Source organism: Bradysia coprophila, unplaced genomic scaffold (assembly GCF_014529535.1).
Source record: "Bradysia coprophila strain Holo2 unplaced genomic scaffold, BU_Bcop_v1 contig_494, whole genome shotgun sequence".
NCBI classification, from domain to species: Eukaryota; Metazoa; Arthropoda; class Insecta; order Diptera; family Sciaridae; genus Bradysia; species Bradysia coprophila.
Genome location: NW_023503746.1, coordinates 115,676 through 129,186, shown reverse-complemented (window position 1 = coordinate 129,186; position 13,511 = coordinate 115,676). Strand labels below are relative to the sequence as shown.

Here is a 13,511-nt window from a genome sequence, read left to right as displayed (position 1 = left end):
TACGTTAGTGAAGGGCCGTGACGCAAGTCCGTTCACACTGAAAAATTTGACAAAAAATTTTTTCCGCAGGACTGAGGAACATATATACACGAACTTTTTGACTTTTTCCCCTTTGCTCCTACTACCCCCAAAGTATTTTATTCGTAATCTGGGCGTCCATACGAGTTCAACGAGCTATCACACGCCTCATAAGGTTAAAATTTGGCCGAGATATTAAATTTCAAAACTTGGAAACTTGCAGAAATTTGTATGAAGAAATTCATTTTCATACATTTTGAAATTGATGAATTTTACCAACCTTTGTTACTTTGTCACTTTGTCACTCTGTTACGGCGAAACTTTTTAATTTACCGGTGAATTTGGCTGAAATTTTCAGGGTATGTTAAGGACGTAATTCTAAGAAACTAATTTGAAGGAATTTTTATAAAAGCTTATAATTTCGGAGCTATGAGCGTGTTAAGCTATTTAGCTATGGGACCTATAACTCGGAAAATATGGCAGATAGAAAGTTCGTTTAAAAGACAAATTTATAGAGTTTCAGATTTTATTCGACACGTGTTTCATGGTTTTCCTAAAAAGTCGTCTATTTGGGAGCTATGAGCGTTTTAGGTGCGAGCTATGTCAGCCATAACTCGGAAAATACGGCAGATGGAAACCTCGAGTAAAAGACAAAGTTATAGAGTTTTAGATTTCATTCGACACGTGTTTCATGGTTTTCCTAAAAAGTCCCTTATTTGGTAGCTATGAGCGTTTTAAGTGCGAGCTATGTCAGCCATAACTCGGAAAATACGGCAGATGGAAACCTCCTGTAAAAGACAAAGTTATAGAGTTTTAGATTCTAGTCGACACGTGTTTCATGGTTTTCCTAAAAAGTCGTCTATTTGGGAGCTATGAGCGTTTTAAGTGCGATCTTTGTCATCCATAACTCGAAAAATATGGCAGATAGAAAGTTTGTTTAAAAGACAAAGTTATAGAGTTTCAGATTTCATTCGACACGTGTTTCATGGTTTTCCTAAAAAGTCCCTTATTTGGTAGCTATGAGCGTTTTAAGTTCGAGCTATGTCAGCCATAACTCGGAAAATACGGCAGATGGAAACATCCTGTAAAAGACAAATTTATAGAGTTTCAGATTTCATTCGACACGTGTTTCATGGTTTTCCTAAAAAGTCGCGTATTTGGGATCTATGAGCGTTTTAAGTGCGAGCTATGTCATCCATAACTCGGAAAATACGGCAGATAGAAACCTCGTGTAAAAGACAAAGTTATATAGTTTTAGATTCTAGTCGATACGTGTTTCATGGTTTCACTAAAAAGTCCCTTATTTGGGAGCTATGAGCGTTTTAAGTGCGAGCTATGTCAGCCATAACTCGGAAAATACGGCAGATGGAAACCTCGTGTAAAAGACAAAGTTATAGAGTTTTAGATTCTAGTCGATACGTGTTTCATGGTTTCACTAAAAAGTCCCTTATTTGGGAGCTATGAGCGTTTTAAGTGCGAGCTATGTCAGCCATAACTCGGAAAATACGGCAGATGGAAACCTCCTGTAAAAGACAAAGTTATAGAGTTTCACATTCTAGTCGACACGTGTTTCATGGTTTTCCTAAAAAGTCGTCTATTTGTGAGCTATGAGCGTTTTAAGTGCGAGCTATGTCATCCATAACTCGGAAAATATGGCAGATAGAAACCTCGTGTAAAAGACAAAGTTATAGAGTTTTAGATTCTAGTCGATACGTGTTTCATTGTTTCCCTAAAAAGTCGCTTATTTGGGAGCTATGAGCGTTTTAAGCGCGTCAAATTTTCGATTTTTATCAAAGTTTTGATTTTCGTCAAATTTTCAAATTCCGTCAAAATTTTCGAATTTCGTCAAATTTTTTATTTTCGTCAAATTTTCGATTTTCGTCAAATGAAAGCTGGAAGATTCAGATCAAAGAGAAAGTTATACAGTTTTGTAAGAAGAATATTTTCGTTCAAACTGCACAATATGATTGTCTATTATCTGCGACCAATTTCTAAAAAATCACAACTTACAAAAGAGCTGATATCGCCCAAAACCACTTACAGTGGAGGTGTGACGCAAGTCCTGTTATCCACTTACAAAAGAACTGATATCGGTGTAGGTGACGCTTACAGATTCGACACGCAAAAAGGTATACGTCACAAATGGCAGCTGATGGGGAAAGTACGCGAAAGGCTTATCAACAAAAATCTTACCAGAAAAATTTTAGGAAGAAAATTATAATAAAAAAGTTTGCGTCACAAGGAGCAGATGTTGAGGAAGGAAAATTTTTAAAATTGTGAAATACATTCCTTTAAAAAATGGAATTCAAACGGAAGAAAGCCGAATCATCTGCCCCTTGTGACGCAAACTTTTTTATTATAATTTTCTTCCTAAAATTTTTCTGGTAAGATTTTTGTTGATAAGCCTTTCGCGTACTTTCCTCATCAGCTGCCATTTGTGACGTATACCTTTTTGCGTGTCGAATCTGTAAGTGTCACCTACACCGATATCACTTCTTTTGTAAGTGGATAACAGGACTTGCGTCACACTTCCACTGTAAGTGGTTTTGGGCGATAATCAAAAATTGCAAGACCTTTTCAACAAGGAGAATTGACTTCTTGTCTTAGTTTGCGTCCTAAAAATTGATTTCCCGTTCCTGGAAACAAAATTTTTTCTCGAAAGAGTTTCCCGAGAACCTGTTTCTCGAGCTCACGCGTAATTTCCACGTCTGCCTAAGAAAAACCGAAAAAGGAAAAGAAAAGGAAAAGAAAAGCATTACGAAGCCTAAAGAACCCTTGGATCTGTTGCTGATCCCTTTCCAACTAATTAACGTGTGGTCCACATCGTTGTCGTTACAAGAGGTCCAATTACCGAATCAGCCAGCTGAATAGAGCGACAAACGGAACGCCAATTCAACTAAGTTTTGCGGTACATCAGCTCGATGACAAACATACAACTCCTTCGGTGGCGTGGAAAACAAGCGCCTAAGAAGACGTCAATTCGGTCAAAAACAATTCAAATAATTAGCACACTGACCCACTCACCCAATAACCCAAAATTCAACGGGATCATTCGCATTTTCCGGGTCGTCTATAGAGATCAGGATACCGTGCTCTTTAATGGCGACCAAAGATCGATGCCAGTTCGGCTTGTTGTTGCTCTCTTGAGACAGAAGAAAGCGGAAACTGGAAAGGAAATTTGTTCTCATTGAGTTGTAAGGCTACGCAACGACAATGGTCTTCAATTACCGAATTGTGTTCTGCAGTATTGTGTGGATGAGAAGGCACGCTTTGCGAAAAGATTTTATGATTGTGCTGCTTTTAGAAGCACCGGTCGACGACAACAAAACACCTTGACCGATCTCCAGCTGAACGTAGTGAAAAAGGACGTTCTCCCGACCAGCAGTTACCCTATTCGTAGAGGAAGGATGATTACAATTAAATAACAGAAATTGCCGAATTCAGTGTCATACTTGCTCGGTATCACATCCGACACCTCCTTTAAAAATGTCTCCGTCAGTTCCGACACATCAAAACCGCTACTGCTCCGATCTGGAAAACCATCCCAATCCGAATCGCTTTCATCGTCGTCCAATTTGTGATTCGAATCATCGCTAAACGTTTGACTGTTCACTGACGATCCGCCAGCCGATGGAATAGGCTTCGAAAATTCGCTAACATTTTCGGTCGAATTATTGCGACGTTTCAAAATGGAAATGATTTCGGTCTTCTTGGATTGTGATTCCGGGTTGGTGTTGCCCATTGGATTTTCGTTGTTCTCTTGGATAACTTGCGGTCGCTTATTGGAGCTAATCCATGTAACGGCCAGATTTTCCACGCCGCCGGTTCGTAGGTGCTCCAAAGTGTCTTGAATTTCTTCGATGTAGAATGGCGACGGTGTGATGCACAGTTGCTCGTCGCCGGATGTCATTTGACGTGATTCCAGAATGACAGCTAGAAGAGTGTGATATCTGGCACAAACAGCTAAGAACCAGCGTCCCTTCGGTATTCTGATTTGGATGAACTTTGTCATTAAATGATCGGTTAATACGCTGGCAAATCTTACCCATAAATGTGATCCTTCTGAACCAGACCTCGTTCCACACTCTTCGGATGAATTTCTCGCCACAGCACCATATCTTTAACCGTTTGTGACTCGAGCACATTAAATATTCCGAAAACGCGCAGATAGGCCTCAATGTCAATTAAGTCAACCGGCGGCAAATGTGAAGCTAGCAGATACGATTTAAAGTACAGCGAACAGCCGATCATGAAAAATTCTCGATGCGACTTCAACGGCTCGTCTTGATTCCATTCCCGATAGTCCATGGCTAGCATTTCGCCCAGAGCATCGTCGATGCGAATTTGCGCCTCCTTCGGTAACGGAACGTAATGCGGTTCGAGTAATGCCTGCTCGAAGAGAACATTGTCGGTAGTGTCACGACTGAGATAAATTTGTGAAACAATCGAGAGTATGTTCTGCCACATGTGATCATGAACGATGGCGGTCGGTACGGTTTGGTGCAAGCATTCAATGCATCGCACAATCTCGGTTGTTTTGAGTTTTGCTTCTTGGAGGGTGGCATAGTTTGATGACAGGGCGACGATAAGTAAGTCTGGAAAGGAGTGTTAGCGTTAGCGGGCAGTCATTTGCAGGACAGGTTATCCTAACCTTCTTCATAAGCCAGGTAGATGACATGATAATCTTGATTGTTCACTTGCATTGTTGTTGCAACCGGAGATGTTTTGAACGTTGAGAGAAGTAAAGAACTCAGCGTTAAGAACGATCCCCTGGATGTGTAGAGACCTGTAAAATTTCGATTTTCTCCTTTAGAATCACGTTACCGACATGGTCAACACCTACAGTTCTTCTCCTTAACAGGATAGCAAAACAGCACGTCCTGGCCATCGGAACTCTGTTCATCGGAATTCTTCATCGTCATGTACATGACCGAAAAGATCATGTCGTCAGTGTCCCACTTATTCGAATCGAAAATCAGCCCTGCATTGGCCACAAACTCGTCCAGACTGGTCACCTTGTTCACGACATTTTGATGATCGATTATGGACTCTTCAGCGACGGTTCGTTGCAATGACAACCTGACTTCCGTTGGCCCTTGGAAATTCAACAAAACCGAATCGATTGTGTCCGTGCTCACTTCCACATCATTGATTGCCTTTAACCAATCGCCCACTTTAATCACTTTGTTCAGAGATAGCTGGGAATTGGGACGGAATCCATCGATGATGACTCGTTTGCCTTCGGCGAATGATGTTACCACACCTAGCAACGCCTCACAGACGGTACATCGTCTACCGTACTTGTGGCGTACTGACGGATCGATCATAACCGATACAATCTTCACTTCACCCTCAGCGGTCTCACTGAATTTCACCTTTGCACTATCGGAATTTCCAGGCTTTGCTGTCTTCACGCTCGTGTCCTTGTTCATTGGCTTCAAATTGCGATTGATCAGCTTTGCCAACTTACTACCCGACTTTTTGCTTCGCCTAGTTGACGTAGTCGTTGAAAGGGCACGGCTGAAATTCGAACTACGCGGCCCATTTGCATCATTGAATTGAGTTTCATTCGTTTGTTTAGCCAGCGAAATTGTTTGAAAATTGTACTCGATGTAGAAGAGACTGCCATCGTCCTCGTCGATCCAATCACTCCAATCGGGAGCATAACTGTCGTAACTGACACAGACCCGCTGTTAATCATTTATTCGAGTTGAAACTCTTTAAAGGGCTCACCTGGCAGAATCGGAAAATGATGTCGATGAACTGTCACTGTATTCAGAATCAACAGGTGGACGTGTCTGCCGGGTGTTAATGGTGTTGATCAAAGGTTTTTGATCCTGCGACATTGCGAATTCGGTACGCAATGCTAATCGATGTTATGTTTTCTCATGAATAACTTGACAATCACCGGAATCAAGATGAATTCAAAACAAAATAAATATAAACAAATCTGCATGGAATGTATACCATGTAGTACAAAATGGTCCATGTACACAAAATACAACCAAAATATGTTGAACTGTCAAAACAACGTCAAGTATTCATGGCGGTTATCACAAATAGATGGCGCTGTCGGTGAAGAAATCAAATTAAATTTTTGGAGACAGCGGGAAAATTTTGAATTGGAAGGAATATATCAAGAGAGATGTAGTTCGGAGGTAATGTCATTTAAAGCCGAATTAGATGTGCGGTGGCATGAAGGTTCGATACAAACGCCATCTCTTCCCTTCCCAAAAGTCAGCCTTTAAAATAGCCTTTTATGAGGAAGACCCGGGAAGTCCGTGCGTCTGAATGGCATTACCTCCACACTATATCTACGTTGGAATTTCTATCAACTGTAATGTAAATCTATCGCACAGTTTGAAGGTAATTTATTTTCGTAAACTTTAACATTGGTGAAAGCACCAGAACAGAACAGCATGAGGGACAGAACCATAACAGCCTCCTCAACGCTGTAATCATCTCATATAAAGTTAGCTTTTTCATCCGTGCAAAATAATATTATTTTCTCCACTCAAATGCTGCGAGACGGTGGCGTTTTGTTGACGCTCTCTTTGATGACAGTTCAGGCGAGAAAATTTGTATTTTCTCAAATCTTGTTTTTATATGGGGCGAACAAGTGTTTATTCTCTTTGCAATTGTCAGTGACAATCTGTCACTTTGTTTTGATTTTGAAAAAATGGTGAAACAAATTGATGTGTTGCTTCCTAGATAAAAACGGCTACTCCATAATCCGAAGGAAATTAGTGTGTTCACCACTTATTGCCTTTTTGCGTTATTTTCTCACCTCAACAGGCGATCCCATGAGAAAATTGCGTTTTCTTGGCGGCTGGTCAAATGACATTTCTAGTGAGAAAAGTGCAGCCCTTTCTCTCCAATCAGTGAGGACAAAAAAAAACTTTTCTTATTCGAACTGTCTCGTTCTTAATGTTTTTGAAAATGGTATTCGCTTCGCCGTTGTTTTGAAAAATAGTAACTTCCAACTCGAGCGAAATTACCGCAAGCATCGCTCTTATTGGAATTTAACATTTTCTTCGGTAAACAATTAACTATTACGTGACTAGTGATAAACAGATGAAAAATAGAGTTTTCGTGTGAATGTTGATCCGAGGCGTAGCAGAGATTTCTAAATACACGAAAATGTAACCTTTTATTTTTATCCTGGGTTTTACATGCTGAAGGCGCCGAAAGAAGTGCTTGAAACGTGAAAAGTACGGTTTCCGATGCATGTATTGTGTAAATAACCATTACGGATTTCCCTAAAGTCAAAAATGGCTTATTACATTACTGGGGAAAACAGGACTTTTCAACTTTTTATCCCTTGTCGTGTTGGTACGAAAGAGCACGATGATAGTTGGCTTGCGTAACGGCTTAAAGGATTGAGACTTTTTTATCGATCGGTTCGAAGACCAAATTCAACTTTGGGGAGGTGAAACCGAAAATGGAACGAGGACAAGGTAGTAGTCATCTGTGACAGGTGACCAGTCTTCAGTTGAACTAAAAGGTTTCTTCTCGTTTTCTCCATTTCGGCATGATGAGTTCAGAAAAGAGGCCGACTTTTAAACACTAAAAAAAAGTTTTTATTTCAGCACACAGTAAACATCCAGAAGATGATGTTAATCATTGCAGAGTCTCTAAATCTAGCTTGCATTACAAATTAGTTACAAAATAAGTTATTAGTAAACCTATTCTATGGTAACAGACTTAACTTGTCTTCGGCATTGTACCATGAAGCACATCTGACGTTCTCTGTTGCACGGTATCGAACCCACTTTTTACGGTATTACTAACAGCACCGAACATTCTACTTATACCCATCATACCTATTATGCCCTTTGTATTGTCAACTGATTCAACAGTTTGGTCGTGCCTGGCCCGATTACCGACCAGAAATTTCATCAACACTTTGTTGAATTGTTCCGGCATCTCTTGATGTGGCCAATGCTTACAGCCATCGATTATTTTTAGCGTAAATTTATCACAGTACTCTGCCGATCGTACAATTGAATCTAATTTACAGAACATATCGTCACTACCCGTGATTATCAATGTTGGACATCGGAGTGTTTCGCCTTCACGAATCTTATAAAATGGAAAATTTCGGTAGTAGTTCAATGGTCCCGTCCAATCCACCGTTCTATTGAAAACATATTTGTAAGCATGGGTCAGACATTGATCGACCATAACTTTTGAATGTTTCTTCGATCGGCCAACACTGTACACGTGTGGTAAGCATTTCTCCAGAAAATCACTGCCCGAGAACTGATTTTCTGGCAACACGGGAATTTGAACGAATTTCAGCCAAATGTCGTTGACTTGAGACTGTGGATGGAGGTTTTGCCAAATTATGTTTGGATGCGGAGATGATATGGTCACAAAGCGGTCAACTTTTTCCGGGTTGGTATGGGCAAAGATCCACCTTGAATCAAAGAAACAATTTAGAGAAAGACAAATTTCGTTTGGTCGTAGGTTCCTCTTACCCAATCAAACCACCAAGGTCATGTCCAATTATTGTACAGGAATTGTAGCCGAGACATTTAATGAATTGGGACAATTCTTCGCAGATTTGTTGTGGTTGATATGAGTGTCTCTTGGGCGGTTTATCCGAATCGTTGAATCCCTTCAGGTCAACTGCTACCACACGAAAGAACTTGGATAGTTCTGAAATCTAAAGATTTATGTATTTCTAAGCAAATAATATTGGCGACATTATCAACGTTACCTGACTGTTCCATCCCAGCCAACAATCCGGGAATCCGTGGAGTAAGAGTGCCAACGGATTGGATTGATCTCCTGCTTCGATGTAATGAAATTTTACTTCCTGAAAATAACGAATGGACTTGGGTTAGAATGAGTCTTCTAAGAGACTGTCTTCGTCTGGCACTAGAGATCTGTTTCGATTAAAAATCTGCTCGTCCACGTCCATTCATAATACTATAATTAAAAACCAATGAGCAACCTAATACTCTTCTAATTCACAAGATATCATGGCTGCCTAGTAGGCGACAGCTGCCTGCTTTCATTACAAATCAATTGAATCTCAAACAAGGAATCAACTCGGAGAGCAAGTTTTAAAAATGGATTGTCCAAGTAAGATCACAAAAATGAGGCTTAAACGATGCGGTACGGTTTATTAGAAGAGACAACACACCGACGAACATAATCCAATTATTCTAATCTGCAGAAAGCACACCGACCGCTGACGCTAGATCCCTCTCAAAGATCAGTTGTAAAATCGGGGATCATTTTGAAAATGCCTACATAAACACCGGCAGTTCCATAAGCATTGCCAGTACGGATCTATACAGGAAATTGGTGGCTGACAAGTGTACATTCACGGATGGAACGGGCACCTTACATTTGATCGATGAAACGATTCAGAATCAAGAGTACCGTGTCACGACCACAACTGTTAAAGTAATCGGCAAATGCAAAACGATCAATTTGGTAACGTTTCCGGATCATTTCGCTCAGCGCACAATCCTCGGCATGGACTTTCTCACTACAAAGTCGAGCACGAAGTCAAAAGATGATGCGGTATTTCGGGTTCCAGAACAGCCAGCCCCTAAATCAGTTCCTATACCTTCGGTAGAAATAGACAACGAAAATCAGCCACCGGTTACTTTGCTGGATTGGATTTTAAACAGTAACAACTTGTTGAAGAAGCCATTGTACAATATTTTGGCTGATGGAACTGCTGACGACGATGATCTTTTCGCTATTTGCACATTTATGAAACGTATGCCAAGAATGGTGTCTCCAATAAGAAGTCTTGAAGATTTGTCCTGTTGCATGGAGAAACAGGTCAATACTGAATTTAAGGAGACTTCATTCGATAGAGCTCCTGATTCAGCTCCACATCCATTAATAAAACAGTCAACTACAACAAAGCCGCCAACACCATTTTTGGACAAAGCGAACGATAAGGCTGTAAGTTCACCCACGAATCATGATACAACACCATTGAAAACGTCGATACCGTCGACAGTACCATTGGATAAACCGAAAGAAAAGTGCTACAGTACAACATCGATGAGTCAGACAACTATGTTGAAGACGTCAACACCGGAAACAGCATCACTGGAACCTACGAAAGTCACAGGCTCACCGTCATCATTGTCACAGAATGAGACAATTCAATCGAAGACTTTGGCACAGTCAACGAAATCATTGGGCAAAGCTGACGAAAAGGTTATTAGTTCATCATCGAAGAATGAGATCAAAACGACGAAGGTGCCAACACCCTCATTGGAGAAAGATATGGATCGAAATCTTCAGATGAATCAATGTTATAGTCAACGTTATCCAAGTTCATCGTCGAAGGGTCAGACCAGTATACCGAAGACGTCTACACCACCAGCAACACCATTGGAAAGAGCGAAAAAAACAGTGATAAATCCATCGTCGAATAATCAAAACAGTACACCGAGAATGTCAACCACTACATTTGAAAAAGAGAAGGAAGAGAACGTCAGTTCATCGATGAAAGATCAAAGCATTACACCGAGAACGTCTTTAACATCGTTGGAGAAAGAGAGGGAAAAGATCTTAAGTCTATTATCGAAGACTCAAACCACTACACCGAGAACTTCTAAGCCAACGTCTACGGAAAAAGCGAAAGAAAATACCATAAGTTCATTATCGAAGAATCAAAGCGTCACATCGAGGACGTCAGGACCATCAACAACATCATCGAACAATCATACCCTCACATCGAGGCTGTCAACACCGTCAACAACGGTATCGTACAAAGCGAAAGAAAAGATCATGAGTTCATCATCGAGGAATCAAACTGCCACATACAGGCCGTCAACATCGTCATTGGACAGAACGAAGGAGAGGGTCAGGAGTTCTTCATCCAAGAATCTGGCAACTTCATCGAGGACACCGTCAACATTGGACAGAGATAAGGAAAATGTCGCAAGATCTGCTAATAAAGTCAATACCTATCACCAAGTCCCGCCACCAAAATTTTAGAGACCTGAATGACTTGACGTGGGCAACAGTTCATCGAGAAATTATTTTTTTTAAACTTGAAATTTACATATGGACCAGTGAATGTGAATAAAGGCGGTCCAGTTCCACTGGAAAATGGTCAGGTAAAATTTATGGTTTTGTTGTCTAATTTTTGATTGATCTAACTAACGAACCTGGACTTCCACCACGAGTTACTTACCTTTAATTTCACATACAATTGTCTTCCCAATGCATTATCCACTAAACATTTCGGTGGCTTGTCATGGTAGCCATCATCAGTCTCTAACATATTCTTATCACTCGACTGTAATCTCATTTGCATGATCCAATTCCACGAAAAATATAAAATCAATTTGACGATATGCCACAGCCCAACAATCACTGATCCACAATAGAAATAGAACACGGAAAACTTGGACATTGTTTCCAGTACATGGTACGGATTCCTTGAATTGCCAATCATCTTTGAACGAGGAAAAAAAATGGTTTTTTGGCGACCAGCGATTAAAACACGACCATAATTTACCACGAGAAACTAATTCAAAAACTCTATTTACGTTGAAATTCTTTCATAATTGATTAAAGCACAATATAGTAAGTGACGTTATCTCCTGCTCCCTTCGAACAACAACAGCTAACTGATGTGGTGCCTCTCACAAGATGCATTCAGTCGTTTTCGGTTGTTGCTGATAAAATTTCAATACCGAATTCGACGGCTATTATGAGACCGTTTAACGTGGTGTGCGTATGTGAGCAGCGTATATGTTTCATAGAAGAATAACCTTTGAAATATCTTAAACTTGACTGATAAAACTAAGTCTGATAAGCGGCAAAAGAAGAGTTACGCTGTCGTTCGGTGGGTATTTCGTTAGAGTGTTCGACTGGTTAAAACGAATGAATATTTAAATCGGTTGATTTTCGGGAGGAGTATCATGCCTTCAGAGTTTTATTGGAAGTGAAATTCGAAAAAGTTGCTTTATTCACTGCGCCTTCTATTTCAAAACATACCGCATAGCGAGTCATTTTAACGCTTGACGTCAGCGTTATTTTGTCTAACTGTCAGTTATAAATATTTAAATTTTTGGCGCACTTCTGGTGAGAATTGATATTTCGAACGAAATACCATGGAACATCCAGCCTCATAAATCTTCGATAAGTGAGTAGGACGACGATTATTCCCAACAAATATTTTCACTGTAACACCATGCCTAGTTCCACAATAACCATAGCTTCATAATATTCATAGACCCAGGTCGTCTGATTAAAGCCAAAGGGTGAACGTAACTCGTATGATACCACTACAAACCTTTGTCCATGTTCAACCGATAACATTTTCCGGAACGAGTAAATCCCAATTCGAACATATGACTTGATGAAAGACTTGATTAAATGTAACATTCGTTGTTTATGGGGTCAATTTCGTTATCAGTTTTTCTGATTTTCCAAACGTATTAAATCATCGTGTAACGTCCTACGTGATCAATAATTTTGACGCAAATCCATTTGATATTTTGCTTTCGAACAGATTACATGAGTGTCTTATGTCTTAAACGTATACACAAGATCTACATCACTTTAACCTTTTGAACCTCGATGTTGTGATGATTAATTGATTTTCTATTGTGCATCAATTTCTCGAGACTATCTATGGAACGTAATTCCGCCTGAGGGTCGCTATTGTGTTGTGAAACATCTGATATAATAAATAGGCCTTTTATAAATCCAAGTCCAATGTAATGATATCTGCATGTATACTCGACAAATGTGGACTTTGGAACTCTTAATCGCGTCATAATCGTGTGTATTTACAGAATTTCATCGGCCAGACAAAAGTTGTTTTTATAGAGTTTCGTTAATGGGAGCATAGACATCGCATTCAAGTTGATTAGACTATATAAAGCATTTGCATACAATAATGTCACATATTGTTGTAATTTGTAATAAAAGGCGTGATACTTGAGTGGTAAACGAAATAATTAAAGTTAGCAGATAACCAGAGGACATACTTCATATACAAAGTACGGATTAATTAAATTTAAATTGATAAAAATGTGCTGAATGTGGGAGGAAATTTTTTTTTGGTTTTAAATGATTGGCGCTGTTGTTAAGCCTCGCCACGAAATTATTCATCATTCGCTATTTTGGTCTAATAATACTCTAATCAGATAAGAGGTCATGTCTTAGTTTTTCGAATGATTTTGTGTTTATTACCAGCTCGGTTATTAGACACAACATACTATCCACTATCCAGTTACGATTGAGTCGTCAACTCAATCACCTGCAGAAGCTTTTTTTTTGGTTTTTCAAATGTTAATTCGAAAATAAAATCAGTCTTCTTTGTACGATCTTGCTGCGAGATTCGAATGTGTGCTGCTTGATTTTAAATCAATTTCAATTTAAATAAAATATTGTGACCGCATGCATATAAATAGTATTAGATAATATATTGACGAATCATTTTCATGTTTTAAAACGGAATAAAAAAGGCTATCTTCCATCTAAGTAAAAACTCAAAA

The 13,511-nt window shown here is 39.6% G+C and overlaps 3 protein-coding genes across 3 annotated transcripts; 1 reads left to right on the top strand and 2 right to left on the bottom strand.

The window, feature by feature from the left end:
- Window positions 1-2,524: 2,524 nt before the first annotated feature.
- On the bottom strand, window positions 2,525-6,003 carry LOC119082799 (protein inturned). Its single transcript, XM_037192445.1, has 8 exons — window positions 5,752-6,003; window positions 4,862-5,694; window positions 4,670-4,804; window positions 4,064-4,613; window positions 3,471-4,007; window positions 3,247-3,408; window positions 3,043-3,183; window positions 2,525-2,982 (listed from the first exon to the last, which is right to left on the bottom strand). The coding sequence occupies exons 1-8, from the start codon at window positions 5,862-5,864 to the stop codon at window positions 2,874-2,876; spliced, it is 2,580 nt and encodes an 859-aa protein (XP_037048340.1). The 5' UTR covers window positions 5,865-6,003; the 3' UTR covers window positions 2,525-2,873.
- A 1,589-nt stretch (window positions 6,004-7,592) lies between these two features.
- Window positions 7,593-11,742, bottom strand: LOC119082864 (epoxide hydrolase 4-like). The gene is made up of 4 exons (XM_037192527.1): window positions 11,195-11,742; window positions 8,741-8,839; window positions 8,499-8,686; window positions 7,593-8,437 (listed from the first exon to the last, which is right to left on the bottom strand). Exons 1-4 carry the CDS (start codon window positions 11,456-11,458, stop codon window positions 7,723-7,725), a joined length of 1,266 nt encoding a protein of 421 aa, XP_037048422.1. The 5' UTR covers window positions 11,459-11,742; the 3' UTR covers window positions 7,593-7,722.
- On the top strand, window positions 9,021-11,115 carry LOC119082863 (mucin-5AC-like). The gene is made up of 2 exons (XM_037192526.1): window positions 9,021-9,141; window positions 9,203-11,115. The coding sequence occupies exons 1-2, from the start codon at window positions 9,096-9,098 to the stop codon at window positions 10,993-10,995; spliced, it is 1,839 nt and encodes a 612-aa protein (XP_037048421.1). The 5' UTR covers window positions 9,021-9,095; the 3' UTR covers window positions 10,996-11,115.
- Window positions 11,743-13,511: the final 1,769 nt, after the last annotated feature.

What these genes read in the sequence shown, in the direction of transcription:
- LOC119082799 (XM_037192445.1), bottom strand. Translation starts at nt 5,864, where the DNA reads ATGTCGCAGGATCAAAAACCTTTGATCAACACCATTAACACCCGGCAG. An exon ending in TCCTGTTAAGGAGAAGAACT is followed by an intron (nt 4,805 to 4,861) that starts GTAGGTGTTGAC and finishes GAAATTTTACAG; the next exon opens with GTCTCTACACATCCAGGGGA. An exon ending in GTTGAATTTTGGGTTATTGG is followed by an intron (nt 2,983 to 3,042) that starts GTGAGTGGGTCA and finishes ACGTCTTCTTAG; the next exon opens with GCGCTTGTTTTCCACGCCAC.
- LOC119082864 (XM_037192527.1), bottom strand. Translation starts at nt 11,458, where the DNA reads ATGATTGGCAATTCAAGGAATCCGTACCATGTACTGGAAACAATGTCC. An exon ending in AATTGTATGTGAAATTAAAG is followed by an intron (nt 8,840 to 11,194) that starts GTAAGTAACTCG and finishes CGTTATTTTCAG; the next exon opens with GAAGTAAAATTTCATTACAT. An exon ending in GGCTGGGATGGAACAGTCAG is followed by an intron (nt 8,687 to 8,740) that starts GTAACGTTGATA and finishes ATAAATCTTTAG; the next exon opens with ATTTCAGAACTATCCAAGTT.
- LOC119082863 (XM_037192526.1), top strand. Translation starts at nt 9,096, where the DNA reads ATGGATTGTCCAAGTAAGATCACAAAAATGAGGCTTAAACGATGCG. An exon ending in AATGAGGCTTAAACGATGCG is followed by an intron (nt 9,142 to 9,202) that starts GTACGGTTTATT and finishes TCTAATCTGCAG; the next exon opens with AAAGCACACCGACCGCTGAC.